Genomic DNA, 25,667 nt, shown 5'->3' with positions numbered 1-25,667 from the left:
TTTGATCAAGTGATGATCATTAGCAAAGTTGTTGTCCATGAGCCCCCGAAGGTTTCAGAGTTGGTACGACCAATTTTCGCAAGATAGCGCCACTGTCATTCCAATGAAGGTACGAATTTTCAGTTTTATGTATGTTAGTATGTCATATTATTTTCTTTTAAACGCGGGCGAAGCCGGGGGCAAAAACTAGTATTATTATAAAGACCTTTGGTATTTCTTTTCCTTTTAGCACAACTTACGAATTAACATTAATGCCTGTTACTATAATCTAGCTGTACTATAATGTAGCTGTTGTTTTGCTACCAAAGATAAATTTTGATGTTTGGTAAGGAAGACATCGGATAGATTAACTACTAATATACACGTAAACAATGGATTGTATATCTATATTTTAGTTCACCGCAATAAGCTAAAATAGCGACATACAGCTCAAATTGGTTCACTGGCTCGAGTTATGAGCACGAAAAGCTACGGAAACGGCGAAATTGCGGCATGAAACATACAATAAGCTCGAAAAATAACTGGCTAACTATAAGGACATACTTAAACTAGTTACTTATTTATATACCGTTAAGTCTTAAACTTAAAACTACAGACTGATTAATTTTAACTTATGCTGAAAGTTAGGGTACTTCTTTTTAAAAGATTAAAGTAGCAAAAGAACTTGCAATCCAGGCAGATTACAGATGGGAGGTGGTTACTGCCGCTTATGAACATAATAACAATTTCCATAGAGACCAGTACCCTTACCATGAGTTTTTACGTTTTGACAAATATGACTGTTTTGGTATTTGTTTACGTATTGCCAGTAACGTAACATTAAATGTCTAAATTGACAAAATGGCGCTTTATGTTTTGTCTCTCTTTTTTGCGAACATGTGAGGCTGACAAAAAGACTTGAGCACTTACTTATTGTTACGCTTACTGAGTTTAATGAAGCAAACGGAACAGAATAATGGATTGAGTAAACGTAACGTAAAATTGTGGGATGTTTTGAAAAGTCATGGTAAGGGTACAGTTCTGCCTGAAATCAGTTACACATGCTTTACTAAGCAAACTAGCCGACATGGCAGGTGTAATTCAGTCAGCAGCTATGGCCTCCCACTAGAACGAACATTCTGCTTCACGCTAGAAATAGACGATGATAACTTTTCGGTCAAACCATATTAGCTCTACCATCTTAAAAAAACATTAGAAATGGGACAATACTCGCTTCTTGTGTATTTTAACGTATGGTACGTTCGATCGACCTCGATCTACCACCATTTAAAAAACGCTACCAGCAATAACTGTTAACCCTACTGCACTTGATGGCCGTTTAAATAAATATCAAATAAATCTTCGTAGTGGACAGAAAATTGTTAGAATGGAATGTAATGTCCATTGTCCCAGTTCAGGCCTGTCCCAATTCCGACGCGGAATCCCAACGGCTTCCACAATCTAATTCTACACTCTAGAATATGTAACATAGAAAGAATACTTTATTTTGCGGCACAGACGCTATCTAATGCTGTATGATGACATACGAATGCTTCTAACACAACTCTTGTCTATGCAAGGAACGGTTTGCGAAATAGTAACATTTAGCCTCAAAAATAAATAAATTAAAAAAGGTTTTCTACTGTCAGAGCCCCACACTAATATACCCGGTGTCGTGGAGGCCATAGAAGACCAAACACCCAAACTCAGAACAGAAATTTTATTTATCACTAAGTGTTATAAAATATCCATGTACTATGTATTTAAATATAAATACTTTTAGTTGACTTAACAATTGGCATATGGCAAGTTTAGACGATTATCACCAGAAAACTGAATACGTACTAAAAAGTTTATAGATACATTTACCTGCGTCGGCACCACTATCACATCCATCAGATTAAATATACAATTATGCTTTATTCGAAGGGCTATGCCCTTATGCTATGTGCTCAATAAAGGGAATTTGCCGTATAAAATACGAAAAATATTGAGCACTTAAAAATGGTCTTGGCCCTCTCCCTCTCCTTTTTTTCGTCAATTCTATTAACATTAAAACTGAAGAATATGTTCTACCACATACACACATTTGAAGGTGGTAGAACCCCTTGTGGTTCGACTCCGGCGGCACCACCGCCACACCTATTTCTACCTAATAACAGCAGTGTTAGGCGCTGCTGTGTTCCGGTTTGAAGGGTGTGGTAAGGGAGATAGACTCTTCCGAGGCGTTCCAGCTTAGTCCTCAGGGGTAGCGGCGCATCTGTGGCCGACCTCAGGTAGGAATATCTAATCCTATCTGGGGTTGATTACAGATGTCCATGGGCGGCAGTAGCCACTTACCATCAGGTGGACTGCATGCTCGTCTGCTACTCCTATATTATAAAAAAAAAAAAAAAAAAAATACTCCAGAACACAGCAGCGCTACTCCCTAAGCAAGATAAGTGCATTATATTACACGCAAAGGAGTTAAGGTACTACATTCATAATTCAACAACTACCTAATGTGATGTAACGGAATGAGGCAGCTATTACGCTGCAGTACCGGCTTACATATTGCAACGTAATTACTGGGTACTTGCCTGAAATTTATGTACACATTAGCTGTTTAAGCGAGCTTTTACTGTTTATATAAGCTTTGAAGCTTTGAAGGTGGAGCTTGAATTGAAAGCACCATTGCTCACTATTATTTCGGCCTGATTGCTGCCGTGTTCTGATTTAGTGCAGATGGACATGTATAAGGCGTCCTAACTTAGCCTTTAAACATAGGAATACACTTGTTATAGTCCGCGTAGCTAGTCCGCTCTGAATATAGAAATGAATCGCGTCGCCATAGCAAATTGTATGACTACACCTGCTCGCAACAACTTCAGAGCGGACTAGCAGTTTGGTGCAGACTATACCAAATTAATTATTTGTGTTAGCGGTAATAAATTTATAGAAGCGTCAAAATTACTCTATTCGAAGTTATTTTCGCGTAAACCCCATCAAAATTAGTCATCCATTTTAGATATTAAAAATGGAGCATTTGTTTCAGCATCACACAAATAAATATAATATTTACTCATAATATCTCAATTGTTAGGAAATGAAAGACAAACATTTTCAATTTATATTTATGTATTTATTTACTGTCTTATTGTATAATATTAAAAATAACACCGAATGACAAAGATACAAAGCACACCAACCAATGAGCCTTGAAACATAATATTTCATAGCACTGCTTTAAAATATAAAACATACCTACTTGAAAAATAAGAATAAGTAAGAAAGAAAAAATAAGTTAATTGTATCCACTTGCAGGACGCTAAATATAAGATAAAAGTTAATTGTTCAAAGTATTTCCCGATTAATAATATAATAGTTCGCTCAAAATATTAATCTAGCCCAGTTTATCAGTATTTCCTGTAAATAACTCAATATCTCGCGTACGGCCCGGAAATTGCAAAATAGCAAAAACAATGCGAAATAGAACAAAAACAATGAACACAAAATAACAATAAAGTTTAAATCCACTAACGTTTTTAATAATTTCTACTGCACAGCAACTGTTTTTTGTTTAACTTCCGTAATTCAAAATGAAAGTATTTTCGAAATGTAGCTAGCACAAAAGCGACAGATGTTACTTAATTTCGAAAACTTTAACTTATTGTTTTCGTTTACTCGCGAATTACTAGATGATCCCGAGTCACAAAAGGTTTTCAATTCAATCTAGGTAGATTTATTTTTTTATATTTTCGTGAATTCAATCTTTAAGTGCCTTAAAGATTAACATATCACCATTTAAGAATGAAAAAGGTAGAAATAGAAGCTGGTTGAACCTTTATTGGTCCGAAACCAACTTCGCTACACTTATTTCTACCTAATATTAGCTGTGTTAAGCGCTCTTGTGTTCCAATTTGAAAAGTGCGTTAAGGTTTTCAGTTTTCAGGATTTTTTAGTTTTCAGGAGAAGCAACGAATCTGTGGCCGACCTCAAGTAGATTACTTATCTTATCTGTGGTTGATTACATATGTCCATGGGCGACAGTAGCCACTTACCATCAGAACTGCATGCTCTCCTTATCCTATATTTTACAAAGATTTAAGATTTAAAAGATTTATTTTGAAGCAAAAACCGTTTTTCAAATGATATTGTCGTTAACTATAAAAACTGTGTTGCCACTATTTACGTCCACCTCGGAGTACAGAAATAAAATTAATATTATAAAAAAACTTCCCTTCAGATGGACTGCATGCTAGTCTGCTACTTATATTATAAAAAAATCTTCTATAACTTGTTACAACACGTACAATCAACTAAACGAGTGTAATAATTACAGCTCATTCCATACAAAGTCCAATGTAGACTCGTTTGTGAATAATTGATGTCTTCACACGCTCGCCGGCCGCTCATAAAAACGGAACTTAACGGAAACAATGTGACCGCAGCTGTAAATAAAACACATTGTAAACGAGATTTTGAAAAGTAATCAACGAAGACAGATGATATTAACGTATTTTTATTATGAGTTCTTAAGTTATACATTTACTTGATACTAAAATAGTTAATATGTATTTTTGTAAATAATGTGTACTTAATAAATGTTATACATATTTGCCTTTTACCGTTATAGGATTCATTTTAAATATCGATTTAATAATGCACATTGTCTTTTTTAGCATTTTTAAGTGTGACTAAATGAATGTATATTAAATTGTGTCCATTTTAAAATGTAAAGTTAAATTGAATCTTATTCATTTTTTTTTTAAATGATATTGTACTAAAGTACACATTTTAAAGCTATTAATGGCTTGTATGTAACTGCTGTAAGTTATTTTCATTTTTTGTAAATCAGAGTTGTCTGGCAAACCCCAGACCCCAGTGAAAGAGGCTAAAATACATACTAACAGGAAGTTAAAGTGCCATCCGGTAGCGTTCATATGTAGCCATATTTTCTCTGTTACAGAAACAATATTTCAAGTGGCCCCATTGCCCGATTCGATTTCACAGTATAAAGACTGGTGCACACTATATGTCTTTAGATAAATATACCAGTAGACAGTACTAGCTGACCCGGCAAACGTTGTGTTTCCATATAAAAAAATGCTGAGGGTGAACAACTCTTATAAATCTTCTGAAAAATAGATAGCAGCCGATTCTCAGACTACTGAATATGCATATAAAATTTGGTGAAAATCGGTAAAGCCGTTTCGGAGGAGTACGGTAACTAACATTGTGACACGTGAGTTTTATATATGTGAATACAAAAGTAACGTAACGACGATACGTAGGTACTTTCCTTCTACTATTTTAAGGCCCAATTAACAAATGTTTTATCAATATTATTTAATTACTTTTATCGACGTGCCTACGTAGATTTCCGGAAGTAATTCATTTCACTCTGAAAGAAATATACATACTACTCGTATATCAAAATCTTAGGCTGCTCATATTTTACATTTGAATTGCCTTGTATACACGTTTTGTGTAAAAAGATTTAAACTGAACAAAACAACAGACTTGACAGAGTATAAATAGAACGTTTACGAACTACATAAATACTTCTGAGGTTTGCTTAATCAAAAGTCTCTTACAAAAAAAAAATCGCAACTCCACACGATTAATGTACGGAATACCCAATATTTCCGGGAGTGTGCAGCTACCCTTAGCGTGTGGTCTTGAAAGTGATTAATGGTCGGTCAAAATGTCTCCCGCTTTGTACAGTGTGCCGAGAATGTGTTTATTTTGCGTAGGTCGCTGTAGTTTTCATTAATGGTCAGTTACCAGTACGTGTATGTACTTATACATTACAATACTATTTTGATACTACGATTTAGTAATACGTTGGATAGACTTTTCAGTTGTAAGACTTAAAGAGTTTTCTATTTTTACACAGCCGCGGAAGGTCATGCTTTTAATTTCATGTGTGTGTGTATGTATGTAGGTACCGTATTTATGTATGAATGTTATTATGTATGTAAGTATGTGTGTATGTCTGTATTTCTATTTTTTGGCAAGCCCTTGAGACCGAAAAATCCTGAAAGATTTATAAGTAGGTTCGTCTAAATTGTAGGAATGACATATATTTTTTAAGCAGTCAGATTTTCTGTTTTCAAATAATTGCAAATTATAAGGTTGAAATAGCAAATTGACATGCGATTAATCTGATGATAAGGAATTACTGCCACCCAAAGACATGTATGAACTTTAGGTAGAATTCCAATCCTAGGCATTGACTTTATGCTTGATTTTACTTAACAACTCAAAATATAACCATCGGAATGAATTAAAGAAACTTCTTCACGTTCAACTTTAGATTAAAGTTCTTTGGTAACATATTGACACGTTTCAAAATGATTTACGGTTTTAACGAAGAAAATTTGGACTTCAACTATGCCAGAAGTTGGCAGTCACGGCGGATCGATTGAGCGGAATAGTTGGGTATTGCAACTAGGCTTTTGGCTTTGTTATATGTTATTTATTGTTATAAAACCCAAAGATCACTTTAAAATATGTTTATCTATAACTTTAATTTGGTGACAATTTTACATCATCTATTGAATTTATTATCTACGTATGCTTATTAATTGAATTTAATTATTTACATTGAATAATTATCTCCAATCTAATTTTTTTTGTAGATTAATTTATAAATCCTAAACGCCAGACCATAAAGCCAATAACTCATACGAATAATTATTTATCATAAAACGTAAACTCTAAAGAATAGTCAGTTTATGATGGTAAATGACTGCATCCTTCCGTGCCCAGCAGTGGGGCAGCGATAGGTTGATGATGATGTGTCGTAACGGTGCCTCCAAAAACAAACCACAAAGAGTCACCTTCAAACTCCATTCCTAATGAAATAGACAAAAATCTGCCCTACTGAACTAAAACAGCGTTCCATTCCAGCCGCTCCCAGCCAAAATTCAACCCATTCCATTTCCGAAATCTCCAAGCAAATACAACTTTATCGCTACGTTCTTACAATCCAATTTCCTATCGGCTTAGTGGCGCCAGCATCTGCATTGAAGGCGTAAGGACCACATTACTGCAGAGAAATCGCGAAGCCTATTACACTCTTATGCTCAGCTTTACATTTAAACTAAATAGGTCTTAAGCTCTACGGTTTAAGTTGGAAATATGTCGAATATTATTTCACTTTAAATTCATAAAAAAATTCTTTATGTGTACTATGCTTTGAGTGAGGATGTACCACCGACACAACAATTTCTAGTGTGTACTAATTTTCGCATTTGGGTGAAAGGGTGTGAATGAAAAATGAGACAGATCTAAGTCCTCAGGAGTGGCATCGCATCTGTGATCACTTCAGATAGAACCCATGTTCTATATGGATTGAGTTAAATGTCCGTTAATCAGTATTGACCACTTACTATCAGGTGGAAAGCATGCTAGTTTATTCCTTCTTTTAAAAAGGTCTGATATAAAGTGCTCTGTAAAGAACCTATTTTGAATAAATAATTTTGATTTGAATTTGATATACCTCTGACGGTGACGTCATCAAAGTCTAACTCCATACTCTGACACCTTCAAAGATGATAATAAATTACCTAAAGCAATGAATAATAAAATATAAATAATAAAATCTGTCTAATATACAAAAAGAAAATCAAAAGTCTGTACTTACTTAAAAATTAAAATTACTTTAAAATGTCTCCTTTGTCTCTTATATCAGTATCATTCTATATTCTATACTAAATTTAATCAGTATTACGATACTTCCATTTATAAGGGATGGGAAACTCACCCCGTTTTATTACAGTGTAACTGACACACTCTAGATAATAAGATCTGTCTGTCACTTGCATTCCCGTTTTCCTTTATCTTTTCGTATCTTGTATTTTAAATTAAGTTTATCTTTTAAAAGATTATTGGGTCATGCAGGAAATGAAATTTTACACTTTGTTTCTTGTTTCACTCCAAGGATATTATTATTCTTTGCATAAAGTTTATTAGAACTAAAAATCTGGTTTAAAAGGTATGATATACTTTTCTGAGACTAGGGACTAATCTGGTATCCGAGGTATACCAGATTAGTTCTCAAGAGTATTGGCGCATCAGTAGCCGTTAGTCATAAATCTGATCTTATCTGGGGTTGATTACAGATGTCCATGGGCGGCAGTAGCCACTTAACATCAGATAGACTGCATGCTCGTCTGCTCCTCCTATATCATAAAATATACCGGTTTCATATATGGAGACTGCTCTTTTATTTTTATGTATTGATTTTTAATATTTTCTGCGGTAAAACAATACACACTGTGGAAATATATCAAAGTCTATCTATTTTGCTTCAAGCAATAGAGCACTGTGACAGACAGACAGACATACAGCGGATGCCTCTTTATAAAATCCCGTTTTCCATCATCATCATCATCATCGACCCAGTATTGTCCTTCTGCTGGACATGGGGCTCCTCACAGAATGAGAAGGATTAGCCCATAGTCCACCGCGCCGGCCAAGTGCGTATTGGTAGACTTCGCATAGCTTTGAGATTTTTTTTATAAATCTCTCAGGTATGCAGGTTTCCTCACGATGTTTTCCTTCACCGTTTTAGCAAGTGATAATGAATTTCTAATACACACATAATTTTGAAAAATCAGAGGTGTGTGCCTAGGATTTGAACCTCGGACCCCTCGACCGAAAGGCCGAGTTTCTTAACCACTAGGCCATCACTGCTTTTTTACCCTTTGGGAATTTCTTACAGAACCTTAAATAAAACCCTAAAACAAGGCTTACGGAACCCAAAAACATATTTTCCGTAGGCACTACCCATTATTCTTTTTATAATTCTTCCGTATAACGCAAGAGAACTTCAATTGTGGTACGGGCTATTCTTTTCAAGCCATTGTCTGGCTTCTTACACAAACAGCCAACGATGCATAAATATGCTATGTTAGGCGCTTTTGTGTGCATGTATGCTTGAGAAACTATCGATGTGGCAATTGGTTGGTTTTAGGGCGCTATGTATTAGTAACTAGATGAAATATTATAAAAACTAAAAAGCTGATTGCTTAAAATTATTGTCTGTGTTACTGTTATAATTTAGACGAACCCAAGGACACCTTATATGTTAAAATCCGTCAAACCATGGGCTGTAGGGTGAGCCAAAGAGACATACATACCTTAAATACCTTTGAAAGAATTACCCACTTCAGTCAGGTAAAAAGAAATTCTTATTTCTATAACACTCATCTTTCGTCCTTGCGAATGACAGTTTGTATGTCAGTATACTCCATAGATATAATATCCTACCTATCCTGTATATACCGGAAGATGTTAATACTTTGTTCTAAGAATAATGTAGGAAATAGACACGCAGTCCACCTGATAGTGAGGGGTCGCTACCGTTCAGTGACAACAGTACCCAAACCCATATAGAACATAGGGTCTAAATAAAGTCTAAAACATAAATCCTATCATAGATGTTTTGTGTTTAGAACTAAGATGGTCACTAATTAAGCAATTTATTCTACTTAACTACGTTCTTAACTACGTTGTTTGAATAATTAATGAGTGTAATTATAATTACACTCATTAATTTAAAATTAATTATCAAGTTTTAAACCCCATAATTCAGTGCCAAACTTTAAAGTTCTATTGTCACATGAATATAAATAAGCTTACTTAAATCCAGATAAACAAAGAGAAGCTCCGTATTCCACTTAACTGCACATTAAATTCTTTGTAACAGTTAAATTCCACTTACTAAAGAGATTTACGAGCAGAACCTAGATAAAACTAATTTAGTTATATTAATATTTTTATTGGAAATGTTAATACGAAATGAAACTATCGGCATAAAACTTATCTGTGGGCCGTTCGTCAATATTGTATTATAACTTTTAACGTATTTCTCAATGTTATTTTATAATCATCATCAACCCATTACTGTCCCACTGCTGGGCACGGGTCTCCTCTCAGAATGAGAAGGATTAGGCCATAGTCCACCACGCTGGCCAAGTGCGTATTGGTAGACTTCACATGCCTTTAAGATTTTTTTTATAAATCTCTCAGGTATGCAGGTTTCCTCACGATGTTTTCCTTCACCGTTTAAGCAAGTGATAATTAATTTCTAATACGCACATAAATTTGAAAATCAGAGGTGCGTGCCTGGGATTTGAACCCCGGACCCCTCGATCGAGAGGCCGCGTTTCTTAACCACTAGGATATAACTGCTTATTTTATAAACAGTAATGATATGACTTTTTGAAATCCCTACGCTGAGCCCTATAAATTAATGTCTATATTGTAATGCCTAAAAAAATTATGTATTTACCGCCCAACTTGCGATCGTGTTCCGCCGAGTTTGCGGACGCTATCGCAACCGCATAAACCTGCGGCTGAGTTTTGAAATAAAACAGTTGTAAGTGCACAACGAATGCAGTTAAATAAATAACTGGGCAAGTGTAAATCGAACTCGCACACAGAAGGTTCCGCACCACCAACATGTTCATATATATCTATTTTAGTATTTGTTGCTATAGCAGCAATTGAAATAAAATGCATTGGCAAAATTTGAATTGTGTATCTATTATGGTTCAATAGATAAAGCGAAAAATGTCGAAAACTGGTGGTTTCTTGTATGACGATCCCCATTTATTTTTTAACTTTTTCATTTTTAATATTTGATGTTTTAGTGGCTACCGTTATACATACTTTTTAAAAATGCCTAGTGTTTATCTATTACGGTTCAAAAGATAGAGCCCTGTGACAGACGGACAGACAGCGGAGGCTTAGTAATAGGGCTCTGTTTTTACCCATTGAGTGCGGAACGCTAAAAACTCTCAGTAATTTTTTACCTTAATACAAACCGTATGCAATTAGAATTCAGAATCTGGCTAACGCAGGAAGTTTTCAAACTAAAACTTAAGATTCATCCTCGTAAAACAAATTTATTCCGCCTAAACGTCTTAAACATTAAGTCAACACATAATTTACCCGTAACTTCGAAGTTCTGGCTCTAAACAGCTAAAGAGATTGCCGTAGTTAACTAAGTCGCAGTTTAATACCTGTGCAGTTTTCGGTATAACTATCACAGAATATACTTTTTGTAATAAATAACTGAAGTATAGGATGCAGATACAAATCTGCGTTATAGCATCCTTTTGCTAGATCAATCATTGTACCTGTACCCTTACCAGGAGTTTTTACGTTTCGACAAATGTGACTGTTTTGGTATTTGTTTACGTATTGGCCCATACGATTTCCTAGTTCTGACACAATCCACTAGGGGCGCTGATTGGAATTTGTATGGGCAAATACGTAAACAAATACCAAAACAGTCATATTTGTCGAAACGGAAAAAACTCCTGGTAATGGTACTGGAGTTTTAAGACCAAGATATAGCTTTATAGCTACGGTATCCGCTGTCGTATGACACGACTAAAAAGATTGGTGATAGAAAGGGAGATCGAACTACCTAGTCAGCGACTATGGGTCGTGCGGTGAGAGTAACTGCTCGCCTGGTCAGAGCCCAATAGGAGCAACGTATTCGGAGGACTCCGGTTGTGTTCCGTTGAAGTTATTGGTATTCTCCACATAGCGCTGAAAATGACCACGTGGTAAAGTTTTTTCATAGTTCAAAGGGTTATCTTCATAACCCAGTGTCGCTCCCGCGGGTACCTAAGTGAACTGACTGAATGATCATAATTGATCTGGATCGCGCAAATGAGACTTAGCAAAGATTTACCGGCAACATGTCGGCAACGGTACTGCGTGAATACCTATTAAAATCTTTATAACTACCTGAACCTAACTCATTATAAAACATTTTTTATGGAGAATTCTACCATTTCCTTGATAAGTATTCTCTTCCTTTATAAGATTGAATGTTCTTTGTATTTAGATTTATAAGTATTGTATGCAAAAATATGTCATGAAAAAATCAAATAACTTCGTTATTACATAATATTAATTAATTTTCAGGTCATAGCATTAATATCATTACGATACCTATCATTAGTCATTAATGATTGATTCTAGAACATAGAGCATGGTGTAATACCTAAGTCTAGTCTATATAATCTAGAATTAGTAAACCTTAGAGTGCGGGCGGGCAATCGTATTGTAAGTTATTGATAAGAATATAGAATAGAATTGAATGATTTTGTAGAGAATGTTCATTCATACTAAGTATAAGCGGTACATTTTTGTATTTTGGTCAAGCAATCTATGGAAAATGGGGTCCGTCGCTAAGGGGTTCAGGTTCGAATCCCTGGCAAGCTACCTTTGACGTATGTATAAAATTATATATCGCTAATTTAAAATGTCGAAAATATCGAGGGAAACTTTATACATATGATTACCAATGCGCTTGGTGCTGGTATAAACCAGCCTATACTGGTGGACAGACAATAGGAGTAGCAGACGAGCATGGAGTCCTGATGGTAAGCGGCTACTGTCGCCCATGGACATCTGTGATCAACCCCGGGTAAGACTAAATTCCTATCTGAGGCTACAAATGCGCCGCTACCTGAGGACTAAGCTGGAACGTCTCGGAAATGTACGTCTCATTACCACACCAGAACTCATCTTCAATGGTAGGTTATATTTACCTTAATATTGACTCTGGCTAAGCTTTTATTTTCAGTTCTATGGATCATTCTGGTCTACACTCACAAGCGCACATACTCGTCATAATGCGTGGTATGGACACACACAATGAACACAAACCCTGATCAAGACCACATTGACCAGAATTGAAGGCAGAAATCTTCGTTGTAGATTCTTTTGTACTCCGACCTCAGAGGCACCACGGGTAGACCTATTTCTGCCTAATAGTAGTGTTGAGCGTTGCTGTGTTCCTGTTTGAAGGGTGTGGTAAGGAAGACATACGTACACGAGGCATTCCCACTTAGTCATTAGGAGTAGCATCATATCATTAATCAAACTCAGGTCTTATCTGAGGTTGATTACAAATGTCTATGGAATGCATGCTACTCCTGTTTTGCGAAATTCGATTCGGATGGCAGCACCATCTCATCTATTTCTTCTTATGTTAAGTTAATGCCTTGGTATCAAAGAATTTAAATTTTTATACGATTGGAGTTTCAAACGTGCTTGCGATCCATCTGATGGTAAGTTACTGTCATCTATGGTTACTTGTACTTCTGTAACTTCACATTTTTTTATATATTATATAGGAATAGCAGACGAGCATGAAGTCCACGTGATGGTAAGTGGCTACTGCCGCCCATGGACATCTGTAATCAACCCCAGATAGGATTAGATATTCCTACCTGAGGTCGGCCACAGATGCGCCGCTATCCCTGAGGACTAAGCTGGAACGCCTCGGAAAAGTATGTCTCCCTTACCACATCCTTCAAACCGGAACACAGCAGCGCTTAACACTGCTGTTATTAGGCAGAAATAGGTGTGGCGGTGGTGCCGCCGGAGTCGAACCACAAAGGGTTCTACCACCTTTAAACAGTTCTATCACATAGAACAGGTTTTACCAAAAGCCCATTACAGATGTGTTGCCACTCATAAGGACTAATATGACTAGACGCAAGAACTGCTTCACGCTAGAAATAGAAATGCCGATGGTATAATCCGCGCCAAACTGCTAGTCCGCTCTGAAGTTGCGAAAAGGTGTAGTCATACAATTTGCTATGACGACGCGATTCATTTCTATATTCAGAGCGAGCTAGCAGTTTTACGCGGTCTATAGTCTAGTCAAACCATACTGGCGCTACCACCTTTTCAAATTAGCAGGGCTACCAACGCATTTGTGACTGATCTGAGAACGAATATAATTTCTATCTGGGGTTGATTACAGATGTCCATAGTCAATAGTCACTTATCATCAGATGGACTGCTCCATTACTTCACCCTAACTAATATTATATCATAGCTATTATTATTAATTTGAAAGTAAGTTTATTGGTTCTTTCACGCCTTAGTTTCCAAACTGATAGTCATGAAATTTTGTACACACGTTGTCAGGGGTCCAAAAAAGGACAGAGTACGTTTTATCCCCAAAAAAGTGCTGTAATTGTCATCGAACTCTGACCACCAAAGTTGTGGGTAAATGCTAATTTTCATTATCATCATCAACCCATTACTGTCCCACTGCTGGGCACGGGTCTCCTCTCAGAATGATGAGGATTAGTCATAGTCCACCGCGCTGGTAAAGTGCGAATTGGTAGACTCTACGAGTACATATATTTGAAAACTTTATTTTAAGATTTCTCAGGTATGCAGGTTTCCTTCGCGATGTTTTCCTTCACCGTTTAAGTGATAATTAATTTCTAATACGTACATAACTTAAAATCATAGGTGCTTGGGATTTGAACCACGGGCCCCGCGATGAAGAGGACAAGTTTCTTAACCACTGGGCCATGACAGCTTACATACAATACAATTTTCATATAAATGACCAACTGGCAACCACAAGCCACTCATTCAAGAATAAAAAATGACCGAATTAAATTAATCTACCATTGACCATAATTGGCTGAAATTGCAACAAACGTGAACTATAATTACGCTATTAATGTATAATTTAAGCCTGAAAATCCAATATGGGCATGCATTATTAATAATTCGCGAAAAGAGCAATTCAGTAACTTTTAATTCAATTTCATTTTAGCTTAAACTGCAAATCGTTTTTACAGGGTTTTATTACTGCAAATTTATAGTGACTGTTTTATTATGCTTTAAAACGGGACACATTGCTATTGTTGGCGATTCTGGAAAAAAAGGAACAATTTAATTTCAGTGACATGGTAGGTGTTCCGTCTCCCCCACCATAATGAATAAGTTTACGAAATATGATCGGGTGTATAGTCCCAAAAATGTGTATTTGTCTGCGATCCAAGGTATCATGTTTAGTTTAAGGTTACTGCCAGCTTCTGAGTTCACCATAAAATCAAATACTATTTACAATAATATTGTTTTATGGTGGTAGAAGCCTTTGGCACCACCACTAAACCCAACTGCCTAATAACTGCAGTGTTAAGCGCCACTGGATTCTCCTTTGAAAGAAGTGGTAAGGGAGATATAGTATTTATTACCTGAGGCGTTACAGTATAGTCTTCAGGGGTAGCGTTGCATCTGTGGCCGAACTCAGGTAGGTTTTCAATATTATCTGAGGTCGATTACAGATGTTCATTATTGTTCAGGGGTGGCATTAGTTGCTTACTAGTACAAATCTTATCTTGGGTTGATTAGATAAGTCCACGGGCAGCAGTAGTCACTTACCATCAGATGGACTGTATGCTCGCCTGCCATTCCCACGGTATAAAAAATCTTTCATCATTAAAAATCCAATAGATCTTATTAAAATCGGAACGTTTCTCCCTATAATTTATCACAGTACTTTACATGGCAGCATATAAAATACGCGCGGAATCCTTTAATACTGATTTATGAGGCACAAAACATATGGTTCAGTAGATTGACGATACTCATGATATTGATAAAGGTATTTTGGATACTTTAAGCTTTTAATGCTTGTTGTGACTTGTTAGTCTTATTTCAAGGTGCTAGAATCCTCTGTGGTTCGTCTCCTGTGGTACCACCGCCGCCTATTTTTGCCAATTAACAATGTTTTTTTTTCGCAGAAATATTTCGATTAAATTCTTGCCGTCAAGCAATTACTATGCCGCTGCTGGTCACGGGTCTCCTCTCAGAATTATAAGGATAAGGCCATAGTCCACCGCGTTATCCATGTGCGAATTGGCAGACTTCAAACACCCTTCTTTTTTTCCAACTTTGAAGCGTGCGAGGATTCCTGACGATGTTTTCCTTCGCTGTTAAGGCAACTGATAAATAATTTCTAATACGCACATAACTTTGATAAAACAAAAGTTCGCGCTTGGGATTTAAACCTCGGACCCCCCCGCTTGAGAAACTGAGTTTCAACCACTAGGCTATCGCTGCTTTTTATCCCCTAATATTTTAGACATTTTAGACACCTTAACAAAGCAAAGCTTAAGTGTACATTTATATGTGACTAGCTGACCCGGCAAACTTTGTACCGCCTCAAAATTTATCTTTACCTATTTATCAAATATATTTCATATAAAATATAGCTTATGTCACTCGTGGATAATGTAGCTTTCGAATGGTGAAAGAATTTTTAAAATCAGTCCAGTAGTTTTTGAGCCTATTCATAACAAACAAACATACAAACAAAGTTTTCCTCTTTATAATATTAGTATAGATTATTATGGTTTGGACTAATCAAAACATGAAACTTAATCAAAGCCCATGGGTAACGCCGCGAGATAAATTAGTTTAACGTAATTCCAGCAACACATTGACCATTACCCGTCAGATATTATTGGTTTCGGTTCTGTTGATCGGTGATTGCTTTTATAGGGAACTATTAATTGGATAGCCGTGAGCCCAAATGAATTCCGACTTATTAACGATTTAAACCCAACACGATACGAAATTGTTTCACTCATCATAGCTCTACATTTGCATATATTCATGCTATATACAAATAATAATGTGTAAGCGACTGGATCCAGTTTTACTCATCATAGCTCTATATTTGTTCAGGCAATATACAAATAGTTTGTAAACGACTGGATTAATGTTAGTGGAGTTTTATGTTAAATATGGAGAACATTAGGAAAATTGTGATACTATTTATACCATTACTTTTGTAATATTCCATTTTTTATCAGGGAATATCTTGGTTTATGTTGAGGTTTATATATAATAGAAGTAACAATCGAACAGTTTATTTGAAAGTAAGGTAACAACTGCCGCCCCAGATACGGTAAGAGTCCCATCTAAGATCGGCCATAGATGCCCTAAGAACTAAGTTAAAACGCCTCGTATAAATGTGTCAAAAAGTCTTCTTTTAAAGCAACATAAAAGTCATTTTACACAGACCCCGAAAAAATAGCTAACATTACTGATAAGCGTTTGAAAAAGCAACAACAAAAAAATTAATAACCCACATAACTAACCCTGATTGTCCACTAACACCGGCAGTTTGGGGCAATCGCGGCATTGTGCGAAATTACACGTGTTAAATGTCCCCGCTATAACTGGCTGTGTATCACGCTTACAAATATAAAGAATTAATGAATAAGACGAAAAGTAAAGTAGATACTTTGCCACCTATATTATATACCAGATACTAAAAGAGTCATATCTGAGGTCGACCATAGCTGCAATAGTAACCCTGAAGACTAATTCGGAACGCTCCGTATAAATATGTAAATGTAAAAGGTCCCTTTTAAAACAACCTAAAGTTCCCTTTATACAAACCCGAAGTAAATAGCTAACATTAGTGATAGGCGTATCAAAAGACCCACGACAAGAAAATTAATAACCCACATAACTAACCCTGATTGCCCACTTACACCGGCAGTTTGGGGCAATCGCGGCATTGTGCTTAATTACACGTGTTAAATGTCCCCGCTATAACTGGCTTAAAAATATAAATAATAAATGAATAAGACGAAAAGTAAAGTAGATGCTTTGCCACCTATATTATATACCAGATACTAAAAAAGTTGTAGTTGAGGTCGGCCATAGCTGCAATAGTAACCCTGAAGACTAATTCGGAACGCTCCGTATAAATATGTAAATGTAAAAGGTCCCTTTTAAAACAACCTAAAGTTCCCTTTATACAAACCCGAAGTAAATAGCTAACATTAGTGATAGGCGTATCAAAAGACCCACGACAAGAAAATTAATAACCCACATAACTAACCCTGATTGCCCACTTACACCGGCAGTTTGGGGCAATCGCGGCATTGTGCGAAATTACACGTGTTAAATGTCCCCGCTATAACTGGCTATGTATCACGCTTACAAATATAAATAATAAATGACAGATAAAATAAATGTAAGTTCGTCTTATCAATGTCATTTTTTGTCTATGAAAAGAGCTCAATAGCGCCTCTAGCGGCAAAAAATATTTGCGAAGGTATATGGAAAAAGACAGGGTGTCATCTTTTTACTAAAGCAAACGGTCATGCCGTCCACCTAAAACTAAAGTAGCAACTGTCACCAAATATCTACCATTGATTCCAGATGTGTTACTCTGAGGACTAAGTTAAAACGCTTCGTATAAATGTGTAATAAAATCGTCTCTTAAAATAACGTAGTCTCTTTACACGGACCCCGAAGCAAATAGCTAACATTACTGATAAGATTCATCACGCTTACAAATACAAAAAATAAATGACTAAGACAAAATAAAGGTGAGCTTTTCGTCTTGTCGATGACAATTTTTTGTCCGTGGCAAAGTGCTCAGTGGCGCCTCTAGTAACAAAAAATATGTGTGAAGGGATATGTAAAAACTGGGTGTCATATTTTTTTTATTTAAAAGTAGCAAACTTGCATGTTGTCCCTTTGTCCGCGTTGCTTCCCTTAAGGACTAATTTGTAACGCCACAGATGCGTCACTACCACTGAGAACTAAGTTAGAAGGCCTTGGATAAGTATGTGAATATAAAAAGCGTCTCTACCAATGACATTTTATACTTATTAGTAGTATATCGATGGTCTCTACTATATAGGTATTCGAGAAATTTGAAGATAATTAACTCCAAACCTTGTGGCATTATGAAATCCTGACGTCAGCAATTTCGTCTTCACTTCGAAATCTTCGCAACAATGTGCACTGAATATTAAGTCAGACCTCCATCATGTTTTTCAACGTATACCTAAGTAGAATGTCATATTAAGCTTTAATAAGCTTTTCATAAACGCTTCGTTTTTGTTATAAGAAGTTTAATAATGGATTATAAGGTTAGGATTAAAACTACTTCGCAACAATCTGCTACCAATATGTACGATGGTATAGTCCGCGTAAAACTGCTTGTCCGCCCTGAATATAGAAATGAATTGCATCGCCATAGAAAATTGTATGACTACACCTGCTCGCAACAACTTCAGAGCGGACTGGCGTTTGGCGTAGACTATATATACTTTAAACTACACAGTATGTATCCCATACATATGATGCGTGCACATACAAAAAGTTTGGAAAATCCAAAAGTGCACGCCTCATAATCTCATTTTTTTTTACAATGAAATTGATTATTTGTAAAAGTGTATATTATATAAATATACAAATACACTCGTTCTCATGTGCCAAGTTCTTGTACTGTCTCAAGATCTTTCACGGTGTCACTACTGTTGAATTGAGTGGTAATTTAAATTAAAAATTTAAATAATAATAAATGGAGTAAAGGAGATCCAGGTGACAAGTATAGTGTAGTATAAAGAAGCAACATGTGAATTTAAAATCGTTTTGTTTAAAAAATTCAAAATTTTAGAGGCTCTTTATGAGAAAGCTGTTAAATGCTCAATAACAATCGACTCAAATGAAAACAATTTGTAATCACACCCACCTCCACCCTCATTCCACCACTACAAATCTATCGAAAGTTTTAATCTAGGTAATTAATTAACAAATTAAGAGCAGAGTACGAAAAAAAATAAAAAAGAAAAGAAAAAGAAATACATACCTACCGTTTTGGAAGTTGAGAACAAAAGAGCTAATTGTTTATGAACTTTTATTAATTTCTATGAAATATCTTATTTTAGTTCTCATGTAATATGTATCAACAATTCACCGGAAATAACTCTTTTTCACTATTCTTCTCTCGTCCTTGTAAACATGTTTGTATAAATAAATAAAAACATATAATAAACCAATAAACCATAAAGCAATATAAATGAAATGAAAAATATCTTCACAACGTACTATTAAAAATATTAAAATGTAGAAATAGAAAAACACCTCAATAGTCAATGTAACTTTACAGCGTCTTGTAAAAAAGTACCATTTATAGATATCAGATGGAGTTATATTCACGAGGTTACAACTTAAGATTTTACATTTGACTTTTTTTTTTAATTTTTTATTATTTATTTCTATTCAATAAACAAACAAAAAAAATGATTTTAAAGAAGTTTAGCAATTTTTTTTTTGATTGTTGTTGTATTAGTTTTTTATAAATAATAATTTAATGACAGTGAATTAAACGCTCATATTGACTAAGAAATTATTTCGTGTGTTACTTTAGATAATTAAAAAAAAATTATTCCGATACGATCATTTTTTCGACCAATTTTGATGCCACATAAACCCGTCCATACACGGACGTCCAGAAAAGATTATGTTTAATATTATTATTTACTATGTTAAACAAAAAAATTGTTATTAAAATATATTTTATGTGCCTGATAAATTATTTGACTTGATATTAGTGCACTCTAATTAACCTATAAGTGCAATATAAATAACAAAAAATCAATTTCAGTTTCGAGAAAACTGCTTTTTTTGAAATGTCGAGAGTAGAGCACAACCTCAACGCTTCGCTTATGAGGCGTGCAATAATAAAAATATACTTCACCATACACTACCACTAACTGGTTGACTGGTAGAGAATGCCATCAGGCATTAGGTTTGCCCTTTTCTACCTTAACTTTCTGTTAGTGTTACAATAAATAAATAAATAACACATGTTTCGCTCCAAAACATAGCATTATCAGGATAGTAAACTCTACGACGATTAATTGACAAAAATATAAGGTGCTACATTTCATCGGCTTTTTAAACTACCAACTAAACCCAATCACGCTTCGTTGTAAGTATGTCTATCATTCCCGTTCGTACTTCGGGATTGTCGACAATTGGAAAAATAGCAAATAAGTGTTTTAAAAAAAAATGCTATATTGACGTTCAAAACGAGTTCTATATAGAATCTACTTTGAATATTTTTTTTTATTTTGTCTTTGAAAAATCATGACTACTTACTTAAAAATGGAGCCTATGTCACTCACAAATTAGATGAATCCAACGACACCTGTGTCAAAATCTGTCAAATTTTAACAGAGGTGTCGTTTAAGCTGCAGTACGTTCCAATGAAACACACACACACATACGTTCAAAAAACATTACCCTCCATCGGATAAAAATAAATCCAAATCAACGCTAATTAATACCCACTCCAATCCCGTCTCATGTGTCCCATGACATTTAAGATCGTTGACATTCACGTGTAATCAAAATCTAATAAAGATCGATTGTTTACGTCACATGCCATCAATTATGTAAGGCCTCATTTATGACATTTATGGATGAAGGACACGTGTAATCTATAAGGGTGGTGAGGGGTTGATTGGGTTGAAGTAATAATTAAAATCAGTTTTCCAAAAAAATATGTGTCCGGTCCGGAATGATGGTTGTTTTGAAGGTGACAGAATCGTTTATTAGTTCGACTTCGGAGTCACCACTGCCAAGTCTTTTTCTGCCTAATAACAATAGTATGATTATTGAAGTCAGTTTTGAAAAAAAAATATGTACGGTCGGGACCGCCATCATTTTGAAGGTGACAGAATTTTTTATTGGTTGGACTCCGGAGTCACCACCGCCACGTCTTTTTCTGCCTAATAAGAATAATGTTAAGCACTGCTATTCTGGTTTTAAGGGTGTGATAAGGGAGATATACTTGTCCGAAGTATAGCAATAATGTTTTCAGAAATAACAATGCATCTGTTGGTGACTACAGATAGAATACTTATTTTATCTGGAGTTGGTTATTATTAGCTGGATGGCTTCATTTGCTATTTCATATTGTTAAAAAGCAACCGCGCATGATGCTCGTCTGCATCATTCATGATACTCACACGACCACTCTTGCTGGTAGGTATATGATAATAAGCAGAGATAGGGCAAAAGTGACATTGAGAGGGCTTTTTCCTAACTTGACGATTTCCATCATTCAATTCTTACACTAAGCTACGCTAATGAACTTAGTTCCAAAAACATTTTTATCTTCATATTAATCATTAAAGATGACAGGACTTCAATTAACTAAACTTCAGATCCATAACTTAATTAATCTCTTTACAAATCTATCCCTAGCTAGATGGACAATTAATATCAGAGCTCAGAAATCCACGCGATCCACACAATTCATATAGACGGGAAAAATAATTCTTTCCCAGATAACATTAAAACGGTCTATAGGCTCAATATGTCAGTGTCACGGCCAGAATGGCTTCGCCTGAACAGTTGCAGGGTTCCTCGCCACCCTTTCAGGCAAAAACAGGGTTTTTATTTGAATACGTAGCTTTGGTATCATCTATCAACTGTTTCATCCAACGTTATTTAAACATTTAAACCAGCAGTTCTCAAAGTTATGTTATCTGCGGTTCACGTTGAGAATCAAATACTTTCTAGATATCATCTCAAATGATTCTTTACCAATACTTTGTACAGTATTTCCGAGGGCTAGAACTTGTCTTATTGGGTTGCACATATGTGATCAAGCTCAAGTACTTAGGAGTACATAGACGGCATTGATCATTTGCTTTCTATAAAACTGAATGTTCGTTTTCTGCTTTAAATTAATATAAAGTCTTGTCTAATTCTATGCTGCGTTTTAAAAACCTACGTATAAAGATAAAACTGCAATCAGCATCGTAATTAGGGGCTGGTTAGACTGGCAGTTACAAAGGGGCCAAAACCTCAGGGGACGCATTTGTCGACCCACAGTCTGCACCTTATTGGTGCACAAACTCACAAAATTAATTGTGCTAAATCCAATAAAAGAAAACTTATGAGTTAAGTACACATTACACTTCCTAGAAAATAAATCTTGAGGGCGCAAGATTCAAATCTTGTCAGGGACGATCGTGACCGTAGTTAGGACCCTGCTCTTATTTTTTACACTTCAACACCATAACTTATACTTTTTCTTAGCATTGTAGTTCACATCAGCTACAAAACTAACTCAAGCTGTCTTCCCCAGCACGGCAACGCGACGACCTCGAGCGAGACGTCGGTGGGCACGAACACCGCGACGGCGCCCACCGCCGGGCCCAGCAAGGCGCCGCCCCCCGCCGCCAAGTTCCGCCACGGGTTACTGCAACTCATGATCCATACCATAGACCCGATGCACGACGGTGAGTTAGGTATGCACTGCTTCGCTTTTTACTATTTATTAGTATTTTAAAAATTGCCAAGGTCATTCGGAAGACTTGGCCAATTTTAACGGAAGTGACTTGGTAGAATAAACAATGTTATTTTTTCTCTTATTTCGGGTTTGCCTTCAGCTTACATTTTTTCAACTTTATTAATAAAGGTTGGAAAAAATACTAAATTATTCTCAAGATCATCAAATAAAAGAATTTTTCAATTTTCAAGAGAATTTTGTGGAATAACTTAAAGAACAATGAGAAAAAAATGATAAAACATGCAATAAATAATCATTTTAAGTGCAAATTGTAATTACTGAAAATTAATATCAGTCTTCTAAACTACCAGTCTAAAGAAGTTTTATGTCAATATTATTTAATATGGTTACAATAAAGCTTCCGATTAACTTTGTAAGCTTAAGATAATAATTATAAATTTGAGTTATTAAACGAAATGATAAAAAAATCAGCTTCTATCTTTCATTTGTGCCCTTTGCTCGAATTTTATTCTTTTTAAGCATTCATACGGTTAATTTATGATTTCGTTTAAAACCTGATCTATTTTAATATTCTTATTGCCTACGTTTATTCACGAGCTTGACTTACTTTTAAATTTTGTCTTTATTTGTCAGCCAAATCTTAGTCGCCAAGTTCACACAAGCCAGTTTTGCCAAGCCAACTCGTGCGTCTATGTCGTCTCACCTACACATCGTGTCGTATGTCGTATCGTATACTGTAAATGTGTTGTCTCTCCACAAGCCACTCACTCTTTGTCTTATAGATTTACGCTTATAAAATATCACTTTCTTATTTTATAAAATTACGCTTATAAAATACAAGATTTTATATAAAAAATATTTTCATTTTTTGCTTAATATGATTTTATTAATATTTTTACCCTTAATTCTTAATCCACATTATACGTGTATCTACTTATTAATATATTCTTATTTCACAAAAGCAAAAACTCTACATATTATATTTATTATGCGTCCATGCAGTAATTAAGAGGCATACTAACTCGCTTGTACCACCTACCAAGTATAGTTACAGTTTGTTCGACAACACTACCTTGTAAAGTAAAGTGCCTGTGCACTGCATTCGCACCAAGTATTACTGCCAAGTTTATTGCCTCCTACATGCCAAGTACCGTGCTTGCATACCGAATGCGTTTGTGAAATTGATTCAGTTTATATTTTACATCTCTAGGTAGATCTTCGTGCCAAGAATGTTTGCCAAGATGTGTTTTATCTAATTCTTATGGAACTTCTAATTTCGTTTACATTAATTACAATAAGGTGCAATAGATTTTATATAATATATTTTATGAATGATTCAATGAGTTTGCATTAACCTGAAGTTTGGTTACGACTGCCATCCATGGATGTCTGTAATGTACCCCAAATGACACTGGTGTTTTATCTAAAGTCTGCCACAGACGCGTTTAGGTTGGAACGTTTCATGTCTTGTAAAGGCACAGCATCGCTTTCTACTGTTATTATATGTAGGGAATTGAGTGTGGCGATGGTGGTAGCACTTTCTGTTCACGTGTAATTCTACCACCTTTAAACTCTGATGAATTAAAAGACGTAATGTAACGTTAACGTAACATGAACTTGACGTAACGTTACATAAGTCCAACATACACAGGATTATGATTATTTGTTCACGTTAGATACTCTCCCAAGCGGAAATTTAAGTGATCCATTAAAATGTATATTCTAGATATGACTTAATTAACTTATCTTTGTGTATGCCCATGGGCACTACAGAACAATACTCTAACAAGGGAATAAAAATGTTAAGTGCACTTTTGTAAAGCAAAATCAATGTTGATTTGTAAAATACGCTAGTTTTATTTATTTCGATGTTCCAGAAGGTTCAATTGGTTTTAAACTTTTGTAAAGTTGTAAAGTTGTATCATTTCTTTCTAACTTCTTGAAGTAGCATGGATTTGAAATGTCGCAGAGTTTTCTTTACAAAAAGTCTAAAGTAGCTGAAGTGGTTTATTGTTTAAAAGCTGCAGTCTTCGACTTCGACACAGTTTGACGCTGAAAGATATTGTATCTATTTGGTACGAGAATTTGTTAATTCGTCTTTTCAAGTTAACTTATCAACTGACTTTTTACAATAGGTAGAACCTTACAAGGTGGTAGAACCCCTTGTGGTTCGACTCCGGCGGCACCACCGCCACACCTATTTCTACCTAATAACAGCAAGGTTAGGCGCTGCTGTGTTCCGGTTTGAAGGGTGTGGTAAGGGAGACGGACTTTTCAGAGGCGATCCAGCTTAGTCCTCAGGGGTAGCGGCGCATCTGTGACCGACTTCAGGTAGGAATAGGTATCTAATCCTATCTGGGGTTGATTATAGATATCCATGGGCGGCAGTAGCCACTTATCATCAGGTGGACTGCATGCTCGTCTGCTACTCTTATATTATAAAAAAAAAAATCAACCCTTGTTAAATATTTGATGAACACGTTACCTAACTCTTATTCTGTTATGATATTCCAATCATAAAAGCGAGGTAACTTAGTATAACTTAAACTACCAAATGAACTATGCAGTACTATAAATTAACAGAGCACCTCCTATAGTCAAAGTTAAACATATTCTATTCGAATTAGATTCTTCGCAGAATTCTTTTTAAATGTCAATATATCTGCCACTTCGCGAAGTGTTTCGTTATGGAGAAGGCGCGACTCTAGACCATAATCCACTAAGCTTACCATGATTACTTCACAGACGCAATTTGAGAAACTTTATAAAATTCTCTCAGGCA

The 25,667-nt window shown here is 35.5% G+C and overlaps 1 protein-coding gene across 4 annotated transcripts in view; it reads left to right on the top strand.

Moving 5' to 3' along the window:
- Positions 1-25,667, top strand: part of LOC140752276 (sodium/potassium/calcium exchanger Nckx30C) — a 91,736-nt gene that overhangs the window by 30,053 nt on the left and 36,016 nt on the right. For 3 of the 4 annotated variants that reach the window (XM_073086502.1, XM_073086504.1, XM_073086505.1), the window contains one exon: positions 22,721-22,883. In XM_073086502.1, coding sequence (XP_072942603.1) covers positions 22,721-22,883 — 163 coding nt within the window. The remainder of the gene's footprint in view (positions 1-22,720; positions 22,884-25,667) is intronic. The other variant, XM_073086503.1, reaches the window with a different exon arrangement.

The sequence above is a fragment of the Epargyreus clarus genome, unplaced genomic scaffold (assembly GCF_041222505.1).
Source record: "Epargyreus clarus isolate Ecla_fem2 unplaced genomic scaffold, WU_Ecla_fem_2.2 ptg000024l, whole genome shotgun sequence".
NCBI lineage: Eukaryota > Metazoa > Arthropoda > Insecta > Lepidoptera > Hesperiidae > Epargyreus > Epargyreus clarus.
Note: the sequence above shows the minus strand (reverse complement) of the source record. Positions and strands in the feature narration are given on the sequence as shown.